The 24,406-nt window shown below is 37.1% G+C and overlaps 1 protein-coding gene across 1 annotated transcript in view; it reads right to left on the bottom strand.

The window, feature by feature from the left end:
- Positions 1-24,406, bottom strand: part of HMCN1 (hemicentin 1) — a 523,850-nt gene that overhangs the window by 180,883 nt on the left and 318,561 nt on the right. The window contains exons 36-41 of the mRNA XM_036757836.1: positions 23,106-23,229; positions 11,009-11,110; positions 9,164-9,340; positions 8,388-8,539; positions 5,916-6,039; positions 916-1,091 (exon numbers count right to left, since the gene is read on the bottom strand). Coding sequence (XP_036613731.1) covers positions 916-1,091; positions 5,916-6,039; positions 8,388-8,539; positions 9,164-9,340; positions 11,009-11,110; positions 23,106-23,229 — 855 coding nt within the window. The remainder of the gene's footprint in view (positions 1-915; positions 1,092-5,915; positions 6,040-8,387; positions 8,540-9,163; positions 9,341-11,008; positions 11,111-23,105; positions 23,230-24,406) is intronic.

Here is a 24,406-nt window from a genome sequence, read left to right as displayed (position 1 = left end):
GGTCACCACAATCATACATGATTACTTTACAGCTTGGTAGAATCTACCAGAATTTGCTTGTAATATATTGGCATCGCTTTCAGCATGCTTACCTCCACGCTTCAGTGAGGTAGGCAATACACACACACACACACACACACATACATACATACATATGCACACACATACATATACATACATATATATGCAATATTTAAAATGCATTTTAAAATATAAAAATTTATGCATACATACAGAAAAATAAAGAACCAGCATATTTTCTCTTTCTCACTGAGTCTTACAACAGATTTCACTAATTTGATTTAAAAAAAAACTTGGTTTCTTAATTACATTCATTTATAAAACAATTAAATAGGAATAATTGTTTTAAACATTTTATTTCTTCTTTTTAAATTTTATTTCAATAACTGTAAGTTTATTTTCTAATTCTGAATGTTTTGAATTTGATGCCAAAAAAATCTTTGCTGGACTTTGTGCTTTTATTTGAGAGCACATTTTCACAAATGACAGAAAGTAAAGCTATTTAACTACATTGTCAGCTCTTTGAAAGCAGAAATCAGGTCTTTGTTATTCTAAAGAATCTAAAATAATTTTGCATAGTATTTTCCAAAGCATGTGCTTAATGAATATTTGTTGACTGACTGAAGATGAAACTATAAGTCTCTGGTGACATATGCTTAAAGATTCCAAAGTAAATATCAAAAACAGTTATGGTTTAAAAATAGATGATTTAATACTCACATTTATTTAAACATGAGATGTAAGAATCCCGTATTATCCCTGAAATGGGGTTTGGACTTTTCTTAGGAAAAAATTAATAGCATTTTGACAAAATTCAGTAAATTTTAATAGCAGCTACTAATTGAATTACAAACTTGGAAAAAGCATAAGGTAGAGTAAATATATGAAATTTACCTTCAAAACACTTCCATTTTCAGAGATACTGAGGCCTGATTTCTTTAGCAGGGGTCGACCATCTTTTAACCAAGTCAAAATGGGTGGGGGAATAGCATTGCCCTGACAGTGTAGCTCCACAGCTTGGTTAATGAAGACAGAAACATTCTGCTCTTCTCCCATAATATTTGGCGGAACTAAACAAAAGATGAAAAGAAATTTTTCTCAGAAAGGAAGAGGCCAGTGCATGTTTAATCTTTATTAATCATCATGAGATGCCTTGAAGTATCTTGTTGGTTATCCTAAATGGTTTTTCTGCAGGCAGTCTGGCACACTGCCTTGTCTCATCTTCAGAAAGCTGGCCTACAATCCAGTATAACTAAGTCACAGATTAAATCTGTTCATTTTGAACAGATATTCCTTACTAAGGGCTCATCTTTAAAACTTCCAGAAAGAAGTCTCTAAGCTATAGTCAATAGAAATGACTCATTATCAAAAATTTAGATTTTAATGATGGAGATTATAATAAATATGCTAAAAATGGGGAGAAGGAAACCCATTCATTAGTGAAAGAGAAGCAAATTCATCTTCAAAATGTGTGGTTTGTAAAGTAACATAATGCTACATAGTAGAATTATCAACCTTTAGGATTATATTGGATATTAGAGACTATCTAGTTTAGTCCTTACTATATATTTTATATAACAATTATATATAATCCTTATTATATCTTATTTTTTAAATGAGGAAATTAAGACTTAAAGGAGTTAAATGACCAGCAAAAAGGTTTCATTTAGAGGCCGATATGGAACCAGAACCCTGTTTGATCTTCTTCTTACTATTTCATACTCCTTTCTTAATTATATATTAACTAAATTCAGTGGGGCTAAAACTACAAAATTAAGAAAGGATACAAGTAACTTAGTGACTGGCTATTCACTATTATCACAATTATAGTACAAGAGGTAAGGCACTAAATTTATAATTAGAATTTTCTGATGTTAAGGGCTGTCAGATACTGAAATGGTTTCCTAATGAAGGCTGTAAAAAATGTCCTCCCTTAAATATGGTAAAAAGTAGAGAAAATGACTCTTTCTCTTTGGTGGTATAAGTTGAAATTATACCAGGAACAAAGTAGAAATGAGAGAGTAGACTGAATAACTTCTTAAGGACTCTTTTTGCAGTTACATAATAATTAAAATAAAAACTAATAAAGAAGTTGAACCTGCTATAAAAGGGCCACCCTGAGGAGTTGCTTGTTCTCCAGCAATTCTTCCTATGAGTTTTTATATTTGGAAGAATTTTTTTTAATCTTTGTAAACAATAAAGATACTAAAACAAAACCATTTACCAGTACAAAATAAGGAATCACATACCATTTGAATAAATTCATCTCTAAGAAACTTCCTAAGCTCTTTGTTTAAAATGGAATTTTATTTGCGTCAAATATTGCTCCAATAAGTAGGGTATTGTCCAGGGTTTGGAAATATTTTTGGCTACACAGAAATTTTGTTGTAACAATATTTGTTGTAACAGGAGATGATCTGTAGAGTACAGTATTGTTGCAGTTACTCAAATATGGTCATTTTTGCCTGTAGAAGTTACCATTAGGAAAAAAGGGCAAAATTTAAACATGAATTGACATTAGGAATCCTCACACCAAGATAATCCCCTCTGCTTTCCTTCTCTATGTGTCACTAATATGTAATGGATTCTGGGTATCAGCTTTTCCAAAGGTATTTCTGCTCTTGGAAAATGTACACTGCACAATGACTTAAGCAGACCCTTTTGGGTACTTGAGAAAATACATGTTGCATTGATTTGTGATGCTTTCTTTTCTTTTTTTTTAAATAAAATTTAACACACAAATATCTGGCATGAGATTATGTTTCAAGTAATCTTTTGGAGGGAGGAGAAAAAGGGATAGACAGGAAATGTAATTGTGTTTGAGAAATGCCACAGTTCTGTCACAGATAAAAGATAATCAATAAGCTTGTGGGACATTAAAATTGCATTCATAGTCGTACTACAAGGACAGCTGGTGCCACTTTATAAGATGTCCTAGAAATATATACTTTCACTATATTTTCTTCTATTTTTCTTAGCACAGAAAGCACCAAGCAGAACAGCTGATTGCACAGTTTGGAAATAATTTAAGGGAAAGTCTGGTCTCTGTGGATAGGAAGAGCAGTACTAGTATAAAAATATGTTTATCTCTGTTTCTTTGTAGTATTCACAAAACAGTCTGTATTCTTTATGGATGTTTATAGAACTAAGAGTTGGAAACAACTAAGAAAAGCAGAATACTAATTTATTTCAAAATATTTTATCCTTCAATTACTTTTCTCTGCAGTTAAGTGAGCTGAACCAAATTGAAAAACAAACTAGCTTTTTAAAACCAAGAAGCAGACTGCAAAAACAATAGAGTATTTGTTTCTTGGGGAACATAAATTAAAATGAATCTAATTACTTTGAAGGATATACATTACCCAAATAAATATAGTTTATCTCTCTTGTCTCTTGCTCCCAACTTGCTGTTTAGTCTGGGGAAAAGAAGGTCCTGACCTTTCAGTTCCTCAGCTTCTTTCTATGTTATTCCTACTTTGCTTCCTGGTTATGTTTCTTGGGAAGGCTTCACAGTAGAGTGGTTTTTCATTCTATGTATTATACTTGAAGAATGTAATTGCGAAGAGTCAGACGCCACAGTTATACTATCTGAGAACCTAATTTGTGATCCCTGGGAAACTCTCCGAGTTCTTTAAAGTAATGGAAATCTAAAATCATTGATCTCAAGCTTCCTATTTTAGGTCCTCAGGGTGAGACAACATACACACCAAAGACTCAAAGCTACAAAGGGAAAGATTATTACACTGGACTGATCCTATTCTAGGCAAAACTGAATTCTTGTGCCCTTAGGTAAAATCTGCAGATGGCTCCCCTCTAAAGCTTAATTATACCTTAGGATGCAAGAAGGGATTTGGCTATTCATTCCAGTATTTCATTAATACTTCAAGGACTGGTGGTTTCATTGGAATAGTTATTCCCTCTCTGGATACAGATTGTAACATCACTACATTTTTGTTGATGGTCTCTGAAAGTTGCTTTGTGAAAAATATATTATCCTGATGTCAAACTAATAATGAATTTAGAGGACCTGGGTTCAGATCTTGTATGTGACCCTACCATGTGTGGTTTTGGACAGGTCACTTAATCTCTCTGGGACTCAGTGTCTTCATTTGTAAAATGAGAGGGTTAAATTAGAGGGCCTCTAGTACCTTTTAGAACTATGAAACTACAAGGCTCTCCAAATTTAGCTAGGATGGTCCTCACTGGTTGCCAGGTCTGTATGTAAAGTACTTCCATATTGATCGAACCTGACAGAATTTGTGCTTTGCAAGTAAGAGCCCAAGGTCACTTGTATGCTTTGATAGGGTATCAGTTTTAGAGAAAGAAAGAGGAGGGAGAGGGGAGGGAGGGAGGAGGAAGAGAAAGGATGGGGAGGAGGAGGAGAAGGAAGAAGAGGGAGAGTGCGAAGAGGAGGAGAACTAGAAAAAAATGTGGCAGCAGCAATCCAAATTCTTGTATGCCCTCTTCATTTCAATGCCTGGACTACCTGCAAAATCCTGCTAGTTGGTCTTCCTGCCTCGAGAGCCCCCCACTCCAGTCTATCCTCTACTCAACTGTCAAACTAATCTTCTTAAAGCACAGGTTTGACCGGGTCACATCCCTATTCAATAAAGTCTACTGGCTCCCTATCACCTCCAGATCAAATATAAAATCTTCCTCAGGGCATCTAAAGCCATTCATAATCTGATGCCCTCCTATATTTCCAGTCTTTTTATACTTTATTTACACCACCACCCCTTCCCCCAGTATTCTGCAATCCAGTGACACTGGTCTTCTTTGATTTTTCTTCATGCCAAACAGTCCATCTCTAAGCTCTGGGAATTTTTGCTGGCCATCTCATATGTCTAGAATTCTTTCCTTCCTAATTTCTGCCGGCTGGCTTCCTTGGCTTCATTCAAATGCTGGCTAAAATCCACTTTCTGCAGAAAGCTTTTCCCAATTCTTCCCCCTCCCTGAGCCCTAAAGCCTTCCCTTCCCTCTGTTGGCTATCTCCAATTTACCCTGTCTATAACTTGTTTGTACACAGTTTTTTGCATGTTGTTTCCCCCATTAGAATGTGAGTGCCTCGGGAGCAGGGACTGTCTTTCGTTATTCTTTGTACCTCCAGTATCCAGGCACAATGCCTAGCACACAGCAGGTACTTAATAAATGTTCGTTGATGGACTGACTAATGAAATAAAAATGTTTTTAGATAAAAATGTACCATCTTAAATTTAGTTTTTAAGTCTACAATTGCAAAGGAATATAATTTAGATGAAGCAGTTAGACAAGTACCGTATGCTCTGAGTATGGTAAAATATGGGCTATTACCAGGTATGAGGTTTAAGTGGAGATCAAAAGGTCCCAGATTCACTAGAGCAAGTTACATTCTTAGAGAGCCTAACAGAATCACAGGCATCTTTTGTCTTATCCTTATTATGACAGGCAATAATAATCATAAAACTATGAATTATATATATGTTAATATTTGATAAAGATATCTTAACAATAGTATGAATTCTTTGTTGATTGTTCTGAATGCAGAATTAAGTCAAAACAGACAATATGGATGTGCCTTTGAGTGGCATAGGTGGAAGAAGTTGCTTTGGTAGATCGTTCCTTTACAAATAGCAGAATTGCCGCTAATGTTCTTATTCTTCAAATATTCCTCTGTAGACATCAACCTCATGTATTTTAAGCATGTTTCTTTTTGGTTCCAAGATTTAAAAAAATCAAAGGTAAAATTTATTAAAAAACAAAACAAAACAAGCAACTTGGTACCGACTTGTGTTTTGAGTTGATTACATTAAATATCATAGCTACTTTTCATGACTATTTATTATCAACACTTCCTTTTCCTTTCATAATCTTATTGATACATATTCGCAATAGACCAGACAACTGATATTCCTCACCATATACTCTGAGGTCAATGTCCCTTTGTTTCTCCCCAGCAGCATTCACTGCCACACAGGTGTATTTTCCTGTATCACTGATCTGTGCACTAGTCAATGCTAGGACTCTACCACCAAAAAGGACCTGTAAAAGAAAGAATAAGAAATAAAATTTTATAGATGTTCTCTCTGGCACATTAGTTTCAGTAAATAATGATAATAATGATAGCTTGAGCATTTATAGAGTGCTTTAAGGTTTGCAGAGAGCTTTACAAATATTTTGTTGAATGCTCAGAACAACCCTGAGAGGTTGGTTCTATTATTATCCTCATTTTGCAGATGAAGAAACTGAGGCAGACACCTAAGTGACTTGCCTAGCTAGGGTCAAAGATCTACTAAGTGTCTAAGGCAGAATTTGAACTCAGGTCTTTAACCTGAGTTAAGTACTGCATCACCCCATTGCCCAAAATTATGAAAGATGGGGATTTTTTTTTGTAATATATAGGAACTTTTTTCCTTCTAAGATTCCTGGAACATTTGAGTTAGAAGGGACCTTAGGAAGCACCTAATGTCATCTAGTTAGACACATTTATTTTATGAAGAAACATTTATTTAATGAAGAAACCAAAATCCAGAAAATGAGGTATACTGACCTGCCCCAAATCATAATGTCTTAGTGGGAAGAGTCAGTAACTCATCCCCACATTTCCCAACTCCTGTTTTAGTACTCTTTCCACTAACCACGCTGCTTCCTATCTAGAGATAGCAACGCTGATGAATTTTGTCCATAGGTGTCATCTTAATTATAGTGATTTCTAGTTTGCCTGAATGTGAAGCCACTGCCCATAGGAGCACAGATATACAGGATAAATAACAAAGATTAAACTGTGATAATACATACTTATAAAATTTCTCCATATTGAACCTGGCAGCAACTGCTAGCCCAGGGCCGCCATTTTTATGGAAAAAAAATTGTGTGTGTGTGTGTGTGTGTGTGTGTGTGTGTGAAAAGGGGATATTTCAGGCAACACAATAGACAATTATTTAGTTTTGTAGAAGAGGAAAAAAGATGAAACCATGAGAACTAAAAACTCGATTATTCCTTTTTCCAATTGTTACTAAAAATTCTGTTAAATTAAACTTTAAAATAGGCACATTAATAAGTGACACTTCTGGCTGTTTTTTATCTCAGTAACCAACATTTACCTACTATGAAGCCTTCAAAGGCTCTGGACAAGGAAGGATTAAAGAAAGCCTGATGTATTGAAAGGAGAAAAAAACAAAAGAGGAAACTAAAATAATCGATTACTTGATTAAAAATACAAAAGTAAATTTTTGTTTTGATTTGATTCAAGTGGTTTTTCTCATCTTTTACTCATTAAAACTGAATCAGTACGAAGCTTTCCCTTTAGGTCCAAGCTCACATTCCACCTCACAGACTTTTGCAGAATCTTACAGTTGGAAGGGGCTTCGGAGGTCCTCTAATTTTCACTTGTGCTTGACTAAAAATCCCTTATAACATAAAGGACAAATGGTCATCTGGCCAGTTCTTAAAGACCTCCTTGAAGAAGAGTCCACTATTTCCCAAAGCAGTCTCATTCTATTTTCCAAATTGGAGAGCTTCAACTATTAGGAAATTTTCCTTACATAAATCCTCAACTTGCCACTTATCTTTTCTGATTAAGCATCTAAAAGGAAGAGTTAATCCAGGGAAATACATAGTAAAAGGTAGTTATTTTACACTTTAGCTGGAAACACAGAATCTGGCAAAAAGAAAGCAACAGGAAAAAAAAAACCCTGAAAAGTGAAAGAATTGGCTCACATGGCATTTTAAGGCATTCAGGTTTTGTTGTGGTTGTTTTGGGTATTTTGGGTTTTTTTGATTGCCCTCCTCATTCAGTTTATCAACAGCTCTCCTTTAAAATGTGGCAACCAGTCAGAACCACAACCAATACTTAGAAACAATCTGACCAGAGCAGATGATGCTATGTCCTCAGAATCAACTTATATTTATTTTTATATATGTATACTTTATTGTTATTGTTATTCAGTCATTTTCAGTTGTGTCCAACTCTTTGTGACGCCATTTGGCGTTTTCTTGACAGAGATACTAGAGTGGTTTGCCATTTCCTTCTCCAGTTCATTTTGCAGATGAAGAAACTGAAGCAAATACAATCAAGTGACTTGCCCAGAGTCACATAGCTAGTAAGTGTCTTAGGCTGTATTTGAACTTAGGAAGATGAGTCTTCCTTACTTCAGGTCTGGCACTCTATCCACTACAGCGCCACTTAGCTTCCCCCGCCTGTAGTTACACACCTAAAAATGGATCATCTAAAAATGGCAGAACTCAAACTTGGGTTACCTGACTCCAAGGCCAGCCCTCTATGCAACTATCATCCTTTTCATAGATTTTTCTAGTAACCTATATTCTTCTAGTTTTATTTCTTGTCTCTTACCAATAGTTAATTTCTTTAGAATAGTGGCAGCAAGTACCTGAATTCCATCAGAGAAGCTGGAGACAGGGCTACCATCTTTTAGCCAGGTCAAACTTGGTGCAGGAATGCCTCTGGCTTCACACTCTAACCTTACCAGGTTATTAACAACCACTGACATCATGTCATTACTGCCAGAAATTGATGGGGGGACTAAAAGAGAGAAGAATTATGAAAAGGCCAGTCAATGTTAAAAATGATTTAATTCAAAGATAAAGACAAAGAAGGTGTAACAATAGTAATAGTGTTATATATAGTTTTACAACAGTTTTTTTAACTTTTTCAAATTCATTTTGTCCTCACAGTTACTCTGAGATATCCAAGGAAACTATTATTATCTGAGTTTTAAAGTTGAGGAAATGGAGACAAAGTGAAATGTGCTGATTTTTCTAAGGTCATCAAGCTAGACACTGACAGAGCTGGGTCTAAAATTCTCATCTCTTTACTCCCAGAAAAGTGTCTGTCCTGCTGAGGGAATTTTTTTTTGGCTACAACACTTGTGGTCTCAAGGAAAATTTATTAATCAATGTAATTATTATAACTGGCCAGTAAAATCTCTATGGCCTGTTAGAAAAACAATTTACATATGTTCAAAGTCAATCAGATATTAACATGTTCCAAAGAATAACAAATGTCACTATCTTTTAAATGCTTTGGTCCCTAAACTGATAATATAATGTTTACATTAAAAGTTCAAGATATTTATTACCCTTGAATGGTTTTTAATAAATTATTTCTTGCCCCTGCCCAGATTAATTTAGGATAGGTGATACTTACCATGAACCTGTAGACTGTAAAACAATTCAGCAGTTCCTGCCATATTGATGGCTACACATTTGTAAATGCCAGTGTCAGCTATCTGAGCACTATCAATCTCAATGATCTGTCCCCTTTTCAAGAAAGTGATACCCACAGCGCTTGACAGTGGATGATTATCTTTGTACCATGTAATAGCTGAAAGAGGAATATGGTGGAAGAAAAGTATGAAAAAATTCCTTTGGAATAGCTTCATTCACTGAGCTGCAACACAGCTGCCATCCAGGAAGTCACTTCGTCCCAAGCTCATGCTGATTCCCCAACTGGCTCTAGTCTCAAAACCTCTTAGGTGGAGGCAACTAGGTGTACAGTGAATAGAGCACTGGCCCTGGAGTCAGAAGGACCTGAGTTCAAATCCGGCCTCAGACACTTGATACTTATTAGCTATATGACCTTGGACAAGTCACTTAACCCTGATTACCTCGCCTCCCCCCTCCAAAATAAAAACCAACCCAAAAGACAAAACAAAACAAAACCCTCTTAGGTGGTGATTTTTACAATGAAATGCTCAGTTGTATCTATGACCTCATCAACGTGGGAGGTCCCTCCAATCATGCAGATTGTAACCCTTCCCATCCTGTGTGACTAATGCTCACATTCTCACAAAAGATCATCAGAAGAGGTTCACCCGCAAAATGTGAGAATCCTTTCTTTCTCCCAACATCACAAACGTATTAGTGGAACAGTTTGACTATTTCTCCGCCTCTTATGGGGTGACATTTAAAAAATTATCTGTCCCTCTCTGAGCCTAAAGATAATTATTCATTAGATAGTAAACATACTTACTTTATGCTATTTCTTTTTTTTATTGAACTTCCCATCTAAAAAGATTGGCCTGGATCTTATCTTACATAATTTCAAGGCTCATTAACTGCTTCCTGTCATAAATGATTGATACAGTTTATCAATTTAGCAAATGTTGAAAATAAAAATTTTTATCAGTAATAGCAGTTTAGTATGATAATCTATAGAGTATTTGGATGATGCTACTTTGTAGGGACAGGGAAAGGAATGGGCACGTATATTGTGCTTATTATGTACCAGATACTGTGCAAAGCGCAACCTCACAACAACGCTGTGAGGGAGATGCTGCTATTATCCTCATTTTATAGTTGAGGTAACTACGTGAAACAGAGGTTAAATGATCACTCTGCTACTGTCTGAGCCTAGATTTTAACTCAAGCCTTCTGACTCCAGACTCAGTGCTCTATGTACTACGCAACCAGATGCCTCAGTTGTGTATTCTTTATAACAGGAATAAGTGTCAAATGACTTGGAGGAGCATCGTGGCATAGTGGGGAAAACTACTGGACTTTCAGTCAAAAATATTGTTTAAAATACTGCCTGTCATACTTATGAGCCTGTCTCAGCCTGTTTCTGCATATGTAAAACGGGAATAATAATATTACCCAGGATCAAATGAAATGATGCATGTAAAGGGCTGTGCAAAGTTTAAAGCGCTATGTGTCTCACATTTTATTATTATTAATAATGGTGTAGCTTACATGCAATAAACATATTTGTATAATTTGTATAACTGTATAACAACTGTATAACAATTGAGTGATTCATACTAATGTCTTTTTAATTAAAAGAAATTATAAAATCATACGTAATTAACGACAGGACCGAGAATACCAAAATTTCACTTTTTGATACTATTCATACCAAGGCTTTACTCCCTAGTAATCTTAGTAATTTTCTTGTTAGTGTTCAGAAAGAAATGAGTTTTCATATACAGTTTTATGATCCCTAGAATTGCTCAAAATGTGACAAGATACAACATACCAAAGCAAACAAACATACCAGGCAAAGGATTTCCAGATGCTCCACACTCAAGCTGAACTGGACTATTAACTACGACTGTCTCATTCAACATTTTCCCAGCATTCTCAAGGTGAGGAGGTTCTAGAGGACAAACATTCTGAATGAGTCTGATAAAAAAGCATATTCTGAGGCAGTTTGATCAGCAAAATTTGGAAGGCTTTTTTTGTTTGTTAATAGATACTGAGTAATTAAAAAAAACCTAACAAGTATAGAGAAGCAGAGAATGTATTCACCTGAAATGGCACTTCTCTACATCAATGAAACTGAAAGGGTCCAGCCCCTTCCCTATCCCTATAGTTACTAAGACATTTTATATGAAGGTGAATTGTAACACTGGATATTAAATGCAACAATTATTAAGCATCTCACTGTTCAAGGCACTGTAGATAAATCTTCAAAAATTTCTATGATCCCAAAATCTTCCTCTAGGAAGGAACACAAAACACTGTGTATGACTTTTGATTTCAGACATGCAGTAGATATTATAGAAAATGCACAGGCTAGGTTTTTAAATACTGGTTAAGCTGATATTTCTGAATATTTTGGGAAACCTCATCCAAAACTGGACAATTTTCATATTGGGGATTTTCCTCTGCTAATCTTCATTTCTCCCCAGGTGTCGCTTCTCTGGGCTTTTCTATCATGCCCCGTAAACCTCATCAGCCTGGATGATCCTTTTAGAAGTAGAATTTATACTTCTGGAGTACCCTCCACTCCTGGGGTCCCTCCCTCTGACTGGATGGCTCCTCCCAGAATCTCCACTTCAGACAGGTGCCCAGGCCAGTCATCTCTTCATTTCTACCAGGTTGCACTCTTCCACATTCTTCCATTATGCCTCTGCATCAGGCACCTTCCCCATCACTGCCTCTGAAGCTTCCTCCTACGTGTTGTCTTCCTCACTGGAATGCAAGCTCTTTGATGATGGTGGAGAACAAACAAGCATTTATTAAGCGCCTGCTTACTGTGTGCCATGTATACTGCTAAGGACTTTACAAATATTATCCCAAGGAATATCATTCTTGCAGCTTGTATTTGTGTTCCCAGCACTTAGCAAAGTTCCTGGCTCATGGTAAGTATTTCATAAAAGCTTGTGGGACTGACTGAATGGTTATTCTAAATCTTGCAAGCTTCAGTTGAGTTTGTCATTGGGAGAGACACAACCCACGTGGAGAATTCACTTTAGGACAACAGATTTTTCAATCCTGTAATCAATCAGTGCCTTGCTTATACTCCTCAGTTTATATTCTGAAATTTCTTTTAAGTGGCTATGAATCTTACCAGCTAAATACAAGAGAGGACTGTGGACCATTCAGACTGGTTTCTTAGGTAGAGCATCACACCTTGTAGGTGTCTGTCCATAGTTCAGTTGGAATATATTATCCAGGGCTGCAAACTACACAAACTTCAGAGGGGCCTTTAACACAGTGAATGACTGAATTGGGATTGAAAAAAGTACTTGATAGGCTTGATAGGGAAGAATGTAAAAAATTAAACTTAGGTTCCAACAATAAGCTTTACAATTATAGTATAAGGCAGAAGAAGCAAGATTAGACACAAGGGAATGTTGGAGATAGCTTGAAGTAGCCAGTAAGAGCTGAGTGGAAAAAATTTTAATAAGAGCACTTATAACTTGGGAATAGACAGACACTACAAATCACAGTTTGATTTATTGTTTTGTTGATTGGCTAGGTTTAAGAAAGTGATGGAGAAAAATGTTAATAAGAGCTGATTGGTAAGCATTTACCAGCACACTCCTGGTTAGACAGCAGTTTTTCTAAAAAAAAACAGTGGTTTTAGTTAGTGGACTAAAATGGTAATGTTGAATCAATAGTGTTCACAGGCCAACTAAGGAAGCAAACGTGATCTTAGGATACCTGATGAGAAGGAATAAGAAAAGGCTAGGCTTAACTGTATTCTAAGCAAACGTGATCTTAGGATACATGATGAAAAGGAATAAGAAAAGGTTAGGCTTAACTGTATTCTAAGCTAGTCAGAAAACAATGTTGTGAATCTCTTTCAATTCTGGACACCAGAGTTTAGGAAGTACAAGAATCCAGATTGCTGACAGGCCTCAAAATTGCACAACACTGATGAATTGAAGGAACTGGAAATGTATAGCTTGGGGAAGATAAGACTTAACAGAAACACCACAGATGTCTTCAACTATCTGAAAGGTTGTCAGCAAGAAAAATTAACTTGTCCTGCTTGGACCTAGAGAGTAGGACTAAAAGCAATGGATGTATGTTGCAAAGATACAAATATTAGATTAATACAAGGAAAAACCTCCCAAGAATCAGGAGTCCAAGTGGGCAGCCTCAATAGGTGGTGGCTATGCCTTCATTTGAAATCTTCCAAACAAGGTTGGATGACCACTCATCAGGAATAACGTAGGAAGAGATTTCTTTTGGTTATGGATGAGATTAGATGGTTACTCAGTTCCCTTATGACTCTGAAATTTTGCAATCCTACAGTCACTAAAGGATGTAGGATCTAAGGCAAATTTCACATTATGCTTCTGCCATTTCCCAATATTTTCATGTGAAATCCAGTTAAAATATATATCATGGGCAGACATGTAAAGGTGTTATAAAAGTAAGATATATAACCAAAGAATTCTGTGGAAGAGGAGTGAAACCATTCTTCCCTCTTTCTCTTAGTAATGGGTTGAGTCAGAGGGTTAGGATTTATAGCTCTTAGTTTATAATATATAGGCATATATGCCTTGGGTCTTTATAAATTCAGCAAGCAGAACTTCCTGATTCTCCCCCCACTTGCTCCTTCTCTGAGTCAGGAACTTTTTAGCACAGGGGATACTCAACCTACCTGCCTACCTATCTATTAAAAATTAAAGCCCATTAAATTAAATTAAAGATTAAACCCCATTAAAAATTAATGGACTAATCAACAGCAATATTGACCACCAAATTCTCTCTCTCTCTCAAAAACAATTTACCAAGATTATATACTAACGTATAAACAGGCTACAATCGGCAACACTTTTTGAAATATACACATGCAAACATATATATGTTTGTAGATATTAGTGCACACATACAAGAGAAAATGGTGAAAACAGTAGTAGAATGACTAAAACAAAACATCACAGATCTGGTCTTCGAGCAAGGGATGGAATTTTACATATTCTTGCTCAATTTCTCCATTCACAATGGGGAAAAAATCACAAATGATATACAAAGGATGACACCAAAATTATCACACCTACTTTTTAGTAAGTGATGAGGCAGATTCATCCCTAGCAATTATATCAGTCTGGAAGAATAAGTTGTGTTCCTAGGAAATTCTTTCAATGCTTCTTGGTTATTTTAAGTACAGTTAATGCTATAATAATATCTTAATGGCCTAAAAGAGTTAAGATATGTAGTAACCAAAGTGGGTAGTATATAGGTACAAAGCTAAAGTGGGTAGTAGTTGGAGCATGTGGCAATAGTAGTGACATGGAAGAGTTAATACCACTTAATTATCTAATTTGCCATCAACAAATTGCAGTAATAGTGTCACAAACTCAAGTTATTCATAAATAGACGGAAAGTTGTTTCCCTAATCTTTTAATCTACACGTGTGAAGCCAAAAATAGCAGGGGAAGGATAAAGAAAAGTTTTTGAAAATACTTGGTGCTGGCAAGTATTTGGTAATAAATAAACACACATACATATATATACACACACATTGTGTATGTAAATATATAGAGAGAGGCACACACATGCATATGTGTGTACACGTTAGGTAATTCAGTATCACATACACATATGGATGTATATGAAATTAGTGGGTTGTAATATGACAAATATTTCTGCAGATGTTCCCACTAGACAATTATTAAAGTCCCCAGAGGGCCCTAGCGAGCAATAGAGGCAGGGACTTTACAAATGTTTGCAAAAATGTTGGTGAAGTGAAAAGCGCCCCATATCAAATGTTTGTTTTGCCAAAGCTGTTGAAAGCAGGGATGTTACTTTTACTCATGTTTTATGGAGAAATAAATACATGCAAAAAAAGTGCAAAAACATTTGCACTTTTAGCACCCCAAACAAAACATCTGTCTCAGCTTTGTTGGCTAACATTTGCAATATAAAACAGCTTCATACTTTGGTCTAAAGAATAATAACTTCCAGCATTTTTAAAGTTTTAGAGGGAAAAGGGGGCTGATAGGGGCTCACGCATTTCATAAGAAGAGAACCAGAGAAGCCTCACAAGGATGTTACTCTATGAAAAATAGGATCCATGTGTTTTTTTCTGACTCAGGAAACTGTTTAAGTTCATTGTCAGCATCTTAGAAACGCCTTCTGATTTCCCTATGAGCAATAGAAGCATCTAAGAGTACTTGATAAGAAAGATACTAAGGAACTGTCATACTGAATTTTCTAGGAACAGATACTTTACCCCTAAGACAGCAAATGATCCCAAATACAGTAGATACATAATCTGTTGAAAGAATCAGATACACAGTCTTCTGAGTAAAGATTAGAAGTCAAGACATTAAAAAGCAGTGTCTAAAAACAGTGAAAGGTTAGTCCTACTGGAATGAATGAAAATATAAAAAATCCCTAACTTATTAATAGATTGTTTTTCCAAAAGTTTATCTGTAAATCAGCTGTTCAGAAGTGGAAATACATTGTTCTCTAGAAACAATGTTTTAAATGTTGGTTTGATTCCTAAACAGACCCACAAAAACCCATTTAATGTTTGATACCAGTGGAATGCTTTAAATTTTCTTTGAAAAAGAATAGGAAACATCCTTATAAAGCTCATTTTGCTGTTCCTTTCAATTAAATGTGTTTTACTTCGAAAATAATGTCATCTCTTGTTGGTCTGGTACAGGACGGGGAACTTGTGGCCTTGAGGCCACATGTGGCCCTGTAGGTCCTCAAGTGCAGCCCTTTGACTGAATCTAAACTTCACAGTACAAATCCTAGAGGGCCACATGCAGCCTCGAGACCACAGGTTCCCAACCCCTGGCTGATAAAAGGTGCATTACTGCAGACCTCCATTTAATTCTTTCCTGAAAGTCGTCTCTTTTAGAATGAGGAAAAGAGTCAGGAAAGCAGACATTGCTTCTGCATCTAGTAAATGTACCATGCAGGAAATAAAGGTGGAATCCATAAACTCTTTTTTCCTGGCTACTTTTCTTTCCTGTGGTAGAAGAGAAGCCATGGAGGGGGCAGGGCTGTATATTCCCCAGCTCAATCAGTACTGGTCTGGAAATGGTGAAAGTAACGAATGAATGGAAATACATGAAGTCCTCAACATGCAAATGGGCTTGTGTCCAAACATTTTCAAATCGGGTTTTTGGAACTGGGAACAGATTTTCCTATAGAAACAATGTTGGTTATATTCCCGGGTTAGCTCATAAAAGCCAATTTAACCCCATCATGTAACTCAATGACTACACTTGCTATAAAAAATAGCATGAAACAATATTTTTGCAACAGTTAAAGGATAGAAAATAAAATGAGAAAACTGTTTCTACCTGGTATTGGGTCTAGAAAAAGGATTCTTTACATCAAAAATGATTATCAGAGAAAACACACCTTGCTATTACACATAAAGAGTTTTGTGCTTCTGGAAAACTTACTGATAATTATAGGAAATTGCCCCATCAGGGGAAAATGTGCTAAATTTCCCCTTCATATTCTTAAATCTCTGGATACCTTTAAAAAATCTCTGTGGTAGGTCTTCTTCACCACACACACTTTATTCTGAGCTCCTTGAACAAGAATCAGAGGAGATTAGGTATGACCAAGACTCAGTTATATTTTTTAGTTCCTTTTTATGTGTGGGAACAACAATGATGATTTTTTATGCCTGAAAGAAATTAAAGATTGTGGGTAGTTAGGTGGTAGAGTGACTAGAGTACTGGGCATGGAATCAGGAAGACTCAACTTCCTGAGTTCAAATCCAGCCTCAAGCACCAACTACTTGAGGGACGCTGGGCAAGTCATTTAACTCTGTTTGCCTCAGTTTCCTCATCTGCAAAGTGAGCTGGAGAAGAAAATGGCAAATCACTCCAGTATTTTTGCTAAGAAAACCCCAAATGGGATCACTGAGAGTCAGACAGGACTGAACAACAAAAAGAAATGAAAGATATAAAGTTACTAACTCCATGTTGCCCCTCCATTTTGGATAACTGAAATTCCGAGGGTGGTAATTACCATTGGTACCATAGAAGTAGCAAAAACCTGAAAGAAATTTTCTCAATCTAAAAATAAAGGGGAGATGGGGAGAATTCAAGAGTGTCAAGTTTCATAAAACCAAAGGAATTCAAAAGGCAGACTTAAGACTAAGGATATCCACTGGCTGGCCACCTGACTCTGCTTTTAAGGGTTTAAAAGGCAAAAGAGGGAAATAGCCCTGAAACTGTGCTAAAAGAGCTAAAAACTCCTGTTTCACAGGAATAGGGAGAGAAACACTTAGCAGCAGCAATTCAGCAGATTGACAGTGAGCAATCAGTCAATTGATCCATAATAAGCATTTATTAAGCACTTATTACGTGCTAGGCATTTTGCTAGGGATATAAAGACAAAAATAAAATAGTTCCTGCCATTGAGGAACATTCAGTCTAGTGCAAGGAAACAGCATATGCTACAAATATAGGTATATGCAAAATACCTACAAGATTATCTGGGGGAGAAGGTACCAGCTCCTGCTTGATGGGCTGGGGGGAGGGTAGATCAGGACAGACTTGATGTAGAAGGTAGTGCTTCTCAAAACTGTACTAAAGTCCCCATTCCTAGGCCAACAAGAGGCCATATGATTTCAAATCAAAAGGCATTTAATTCAACAGCATAACTGATAGAGAGCAAACTAGACTTGGAGAACCAGCAGCCAATGGTTGAACAACAGAGAAAACAGGCCAGAGGTGCAGCACAGCGCTGTATCTGCAATGAAATCATGAGAAAAAATGAATGGTACAAGGAAATCTGAGGGAGTTGGGGGAGAACACGTAACAGCAACACTGGAGACAGAGAAGGGTTCTAGCAAGGATGTGGCTGTGGAAAAATTTGCTCTATCAAAGCACGTTCCCTATGAATGTCACTCGAAAAGGGAATTTTGTGGTTTGTTTTCTGTGTACATATTCCCTTTTCTCCCATGGTGAAGTATCTATAGGAGACTAAGTCCTTCTGGAGGGATGGTTTGCTTATTTTTTTGCTATGCTATTTGAGTATCTTTGTCATAGAACTTCTTCTGCTTGGTCTGGTAAAAGGAATATTGGTGAGGACTCATGAGTTGTCCTTTTGAGTGGACGTAAATGCAAAGAATGATTTGAAGCTAGGGTAGCTTTCAGGGGACCTACAATTGAAGAAAACAAAGGTTACATATATGCTCTCTCTACCACTCTATGATTCTGGGTATTTTAGTCATCTTTTTTTTTTTTTTTTAGGTGGGAAAATTCTTTTTTTTTTTTTTTGTTTATCAACATATTTTATTTTTTTTTAAATGCAATTTATTTATTTAATTAACATATTTGGTTTTCAACATTGATTTTCACAACAGTTTGAATTACAAATTTTCTCCCCATTTCTGCCCTCCCCCCCACTCCAAGATGGCTTATATTCTGGTTGCCCTGTTCCCCAGTCAGCCCTCCCCTCTATCACCCCCCTCCCCTCTCATCCCCTTTTCCCTTCCTTTCTTGTAGGGCAAGATAAATTTCTACGCCCCATTGCCTGTGTATCTTATTTTTTAGTTGCATACAAAAACTTTTTTTGTTTTTGAACATCTGATTTTAAAACTTTGAGTTCCAAATTCTCTCCCCTCTTCCCTTCCCACCCACCCTCCCTAAGAAGTTGAGCAATTCAACCTAGGCCACACATGTATTATTATGTATAACCCTTCCACAATACTCAGGTTGTGAAAGGCTAACTACATTTTGCTCCTTCTCAACCCATCCCGCTTTATTGAATTTTCTCCCTTGACCCTGTCCCCTTTCCAAAGTGTTTGTTTTGATTACCTCCACCCCCATCTGCCCTCCACTCCATCATCCCCCTGCCTTTTATTTTTTTTTTATCTTCCTCCCTCTTCTTTCCTGTGGGGTAAGATACCCAACTGAGTATGTATGGTATTCCCCCTCAGGCCAAATCTGATGAGAGCAAGGTTCACTCATTCCCCCCTCACCTGCCCTCTCCCCTCCTCCCATAGAACTGCTTCCTCTTGCCACCTTTATGCGAGATAATCCACCCCATTCTATCTCTCCCTATCTCCCTCTCTCAGTATGTTACTCTCTCATCCCTTAATTTCATTTTATTTCTTTTAGATATCTTCCCTTCACCCTCAACTCACCCTGTGTCTGCTCTCTCTCTTTTACATATATATATGCATATACATACACATACATACATATACACATAGATACATACATACATACACATTCACTTATATATATAATAACATATATATATGCACATATATATATATATATGCATATTCCCTTCAACTACCCTAATACTGAGGTCTCATGAATCATACTCATCATCTTTCCATGTAGGAATGTAAACAAAACAGTTCACCTTTAGTAAGTCCCTTGCAATTTCCGTTTCTTGATTACCTTTTCATGCTTCTCTTGATTCTTGTGTTTGAAAGTCAAATTTTCTATTCAGTTCTGGTCTTTTCACTGAGAAAGCTTGAAAGTCCTCTATTTTATTGAAAGTCCATATTTTGCCTTGGAACATGATACTCAGTTTTGCTGGGTAGGTGATTCTAGGTTTTAATCCTTAGCTCCATTGACCTCCGGAATATCGCATTCCAAGCCCTTCGATCTCTTAATGTAGAAGCTGCCAGATCTTGGGTTATTCTGATTGGGTTTCCACAATACTCAAATTGTTTCTTTCTGGCTGCTTGCAGTATTTTCTCCTTGATCTGGGAGCTCTGGAATTTGGCAACAATATTCCTAGGAGATTTCTTTTTGGGATCTATTTGAGGAGGCGATCGATGGATTCTTTCAATTTCTATTTTGCCCTGTGGCTCTAGAATATCAGGGCAGTTCTCCTTGATAATTTCCTGAAAGATGGTATCTAGGCTCTTTTTTTGATCATGGCTTTCAGGTAGTCCAATAATTTTTAAATTATCTCTCCTGGATCTATTTTCCAGGTCAGTGGTTTTTCCAAGGAGATATTTCACATTGTCTTCCATTTTTTCATTCCTCTCTAGGCTCTTTTTTTGATCATGGCTTTCAGGTAGTCCAATAATTTTTAAATTATCTCTCCTGGATCTATTTTCCAGGTCAGTGGTTTTTCCAAGGAGATATTTCACATTGTCTTCCATTTTTTCATTCCTCTGGTTCTGTTTTATAATATCCTGATTTCTCATAAAGTCACTAGCTTCCACTTGCTCCAATCTAATTTTTAAAGTAGTATTTTCTTCAGTGGTCTTTTGGACCTCCTTTTCCATTTGGCTAATTCTGCCTTTCAAGGCATTCTTCTCCTCATTGGCTTTTTGGAGCTCTTTTGCCATTTGAGTTAGTCTATTTTTTAAGGTGTTGTTTTCTTCAGGGTATTTTTCAGTATTTTTTTGGGTCTCCTTTAGCAAGTCATTGACTTGTTTTTCATGGTTTTCTCGCATCCTTCTTATTTCTCTTCCCAATTTTTCCTCTACTTCTCTAACTTGCTTTTCCAAATCCTTTTTGAGTTCTTCTATGGCCTGGGGCCAGTTCATGTTTTTCTTGGAGGCTTTGGTTGTAGGCTCTATGACTTTGTTGTCTTCTTTAGGCTGTATGTTTTGGTCTTCTTTGTCACCAAAGAAAGAATCCAAAGTCTGAGACTGAATCTGGGCGCGTTTTCGCTGCCTGGCCATATTCCCAACCAACTAACTTGACTCCTGAGTTTTTCAGTGGGGTATGACTGCTTGTAGATTACAGAGTTCTATGTTCTACGTTTGGGGGGGAGGTGCCAGCTCTGTCAGAGCCGCACTCCTCCTTCCCCAAGGACCCCCAGTCCAGACTGGGCTCAGATCTTCGGCAGGCTGTGCACCCCTGCTGTGATCCGCCACTTAATTCCTCCCACGAGGTGGGCCTGGAGCCGGAAGTAACAACAGCTGTAGCTGCCCCACCTCCGCTGCCCCCGGGGCTGGAAGCCGAACCGCGAACTCCTTCCACTCCCGCAGCTTTTCCCACTAACCTTCTCCGCAGTCTTTGGTGTTTGTGGGTCGAGGGGTCTGGTAACTGCCGCAGCTCACATATTCAGGGCGCTAGGGCCCCCTCCGCCCGGCTTCTGGTCTGGATCGTCCACGCCGCTCAGGCTGGGCTCTGCTCCACTCCGTTCCCAGCTCCCAGCTCCGTGTGGAATAGAGCTCACCCAGAGACCATCCGGGCTGTCCTGGGCTGGAGCCCTGCTTCCCTCTGCTGTTCTGTGGGTTCTGCCGTTCTAGAATTGGTTCAGAGCCATTTTTATAGGTTTTTGGAGGGACTCGGGTACGGAGCTCACTCTAGTCCGTGCTTACCAGCCGCCATCTTCTATTTTAGTCATCTTTGATTTCCATTTCTTGGTCTTTAAAACACTGCTTGCAATTCAGATTTTACTGGGCATCTTGGGAAAGGTTGATTTTTTTTGAAATGTTTTCAATCTTATACATGCCACGGCAATGTTGAAGAAACAAGGGTAGTTAAGAAAGGTAGTCTGTCCAAAAATAGCAGTTGCTTTTACTTAAATGTAAACTGTTCTTTGATGGAAAATCAATTTGATGATAAAGCAAAATGAAATTAACAAATAATTAAACATTACTTAAATAATATATGAATATCTGAAATGGAAAATATTAAAGGGAAAATTAAGTCAAGCATTTTATTTCTAAAGGGAAAATAGTTAATGATCCTAGTTATGATCTTTGATTAGAACATTAGATTCCATTTCAGGAAATATATTGAAATAAAGGTGCTACATCAATTCAGGACTGTCTGAATTACTGGATCTACTTAGGGGGAATACATCCATTAGGAAGGAAGGAAGACATAATTTTAACTTAGAGATTTTCCTTATATGAAACCTAATTTGAACTGATGTAAGATTTCAAAATGGAAAATGAATTCCCAACTAAAAAGGCAGTTTGGGGAAATCTTACAGCATGAAGTTGGAGTAAAGGAGAAAACAGAGGGAAAGAGAATACAAGTCTTGCAGCTGCAAGGACACTGCTAGACTTTGAAGCACAGAATCAGTCTTTGGGACTTGTAAGGCCCTCAGTGGCCTTATACTCCATAACCAAAAAGCGGGTCGTCTATCCTTTGTTTGAACTCTCTGTTGAAGTGAATATTTTATGCATGCAAATATAGTGTTCACTGTGAACACAGAAGTCTTGAAAACCTTCACAGGTAGTACCTTAGCAGATTAGAGTAATACCCATTACAAAAACAATTCAATTGCCTGCATCCCTGATCCTTCCTGCACAACTTTATATGGCCCTCACATTGTACTTTAGTATCTTTCTAATGCATTACCATCTAGTAATATGTATTATTAGGTACCTCTGCTTGTGTTTTATCTTCCTGCCAGACCACGAGTTCTATAGGGAACCATGTCTTAGCAAAATTCTATATCTTCTTGAGCATGAAATACAATGTACTGCGCAAAGTAGCTTAATAAATGTAGTTCTTGCTAATACCTCAAACAATCTTTCCAAAACAGATTATGGATTAGTCAACAAGCATCGAGCACATAGTATATGTGCTTGTAAATTCCGAGTGAGGCAGTTCCTTCTCTTAAGGAGCTTATAGGCTATAAAAAATATCACAGTTGCAGCTAAGGGGCAATCATCACTGGTTCTGTTGAGAAAACTACTGAGTGTTAACAAACACCTGCTAAACTACTATAGCTTCATAAAATGACAACAAACCCTGGCAATATTTCAACTCAAAGGACTGTGGTGGACTCTATGCTTTTATCTAAACAACATATCTTATTATCTAGATTGAAAATCATGATTCTAATGTGTGCAATTGTCACATACAAGGTAAAATGGTGTGGCTTTTGTCATGTAAGTTTCAAGAAACAAGCATTCCTTTCAACTCTTGATTCTATAAAATAGTATCTATGGCATCAGAAAAGTCACAAATGAACTCTCTGGAATGAGAAATTACCATGCACATGGAGGCGAATATGCTGTTGAGCTTCTCCAGCTGCATTGGTAGCCACACACGTGTATCTGGCAGCATCTTCCAACAGGGCTTTGGCAATTTGCAGAATTCGGCCAGAAGACTGTAGCTAATTGAAGACAAAAGAATGACAATGGCTTGTGACCTTCATAATTGAGTCTTGAAAAATTCCACATGGATAAACAATCTGATCCATGTTAAAAAAAAAACCGAGAATAAGAGAGAGAGAGAGAGAGAGAGAGCGTGTGTGTGTGTGTGTGTGTGTGTGTGTGTGAAGCAAATCAAATTTCCACATTGGCCATGTCCAAAAATGCATTTCTCATTCCTTCTTTTTGAAAATTGAGACATTTGTCCTGTTTCAATCCTATGACTGAAATCCCATTCTCTAACATATTTCAGGAGTTATTTATGGGTCACCTTGGTCTGGTGACTTGAATTCAGTAATGGAGGCTAGATACCATTTTACCATTTGACCTCACTTATCTCATGAGGTCTTCCCTGCTAATTCTTGTGTTCTATCCTTCCCAGTCTAGATACCATCCTCTTTGGAAGATAAGACAGAAGCAAGCTAAGAACTGAGTAGTTTAGATTTTATCACATTTTATTGTTGGCCCATCTAGCAGTTCTATCCAATCTCTTGTCCCCCAAATAGGTGAAATGATGAACATTAACAAAAGCAAAATGAGAAAACAAAACCAAACCCTCTCCACTGTCCTTATGTACTGTCAGCCTCAGCTTATTCTGAACAGAAGCACTCCTTACAGAGAAAAACACTGCTGCTAATGCCTTTGTATTGGTCTTCAGCTACTTGCCAAAGCAGTGTGTCTAAAAAAAAAAATCCGAGTTTGATGATTTTCCCATGCATCCACATCACACTCTTTAGGCAGGTCTTTTTTCCTCTTCATTAAAAACATTCTGCATGGATCTTTAGGACTTTATTCTTGAGAACTTCACCATTAAGTGAAGCTCTAACACTTTCCATGGGAAATAAACATAGGAAGAATTTCAGATGACGGGCTCCTACCTTTCCTTTTTCTAACTCCTTTGAAATCTGCCTTCTTCAAATCTAAGATACATGTCAATCAATCATTCAACAAGCATATATTAAGTATTTACTATGAGTCAAGTACTTTGCTAAGAATTGGGAATACAAATAAAAAATAATCCCTGACTATAAGAAATTTACATTCTAATGAGGGAGACTATATAGTTTCTTTGCCAAGAAAACCCCAAATGGGGTCACAAAGAGTCAGACACAACTGAGAAATGATTTAACAACAATCTTT

This window comes from Trichosurus vulpecula, chromosome 4 (genome assembly GCF_011100635.1).
Source record: "Trichosurus vulpecula isolate mTriVul1 chromosome 4, mTriVul1.pri, whole genome shotgun sequence".
Taxonomy (NCBI): Eukaryota; Metazoa; Chordata; class Mammalia; order Diprotodontia; family Phalangeridae; genus Trichosurus; species Trichosurus vulpecula.
The sequence above is the reverse complement of the archived record's forward strand: the minus strand, read 5'-3'. Positions and strand labels throughout refer to the sequence as shown.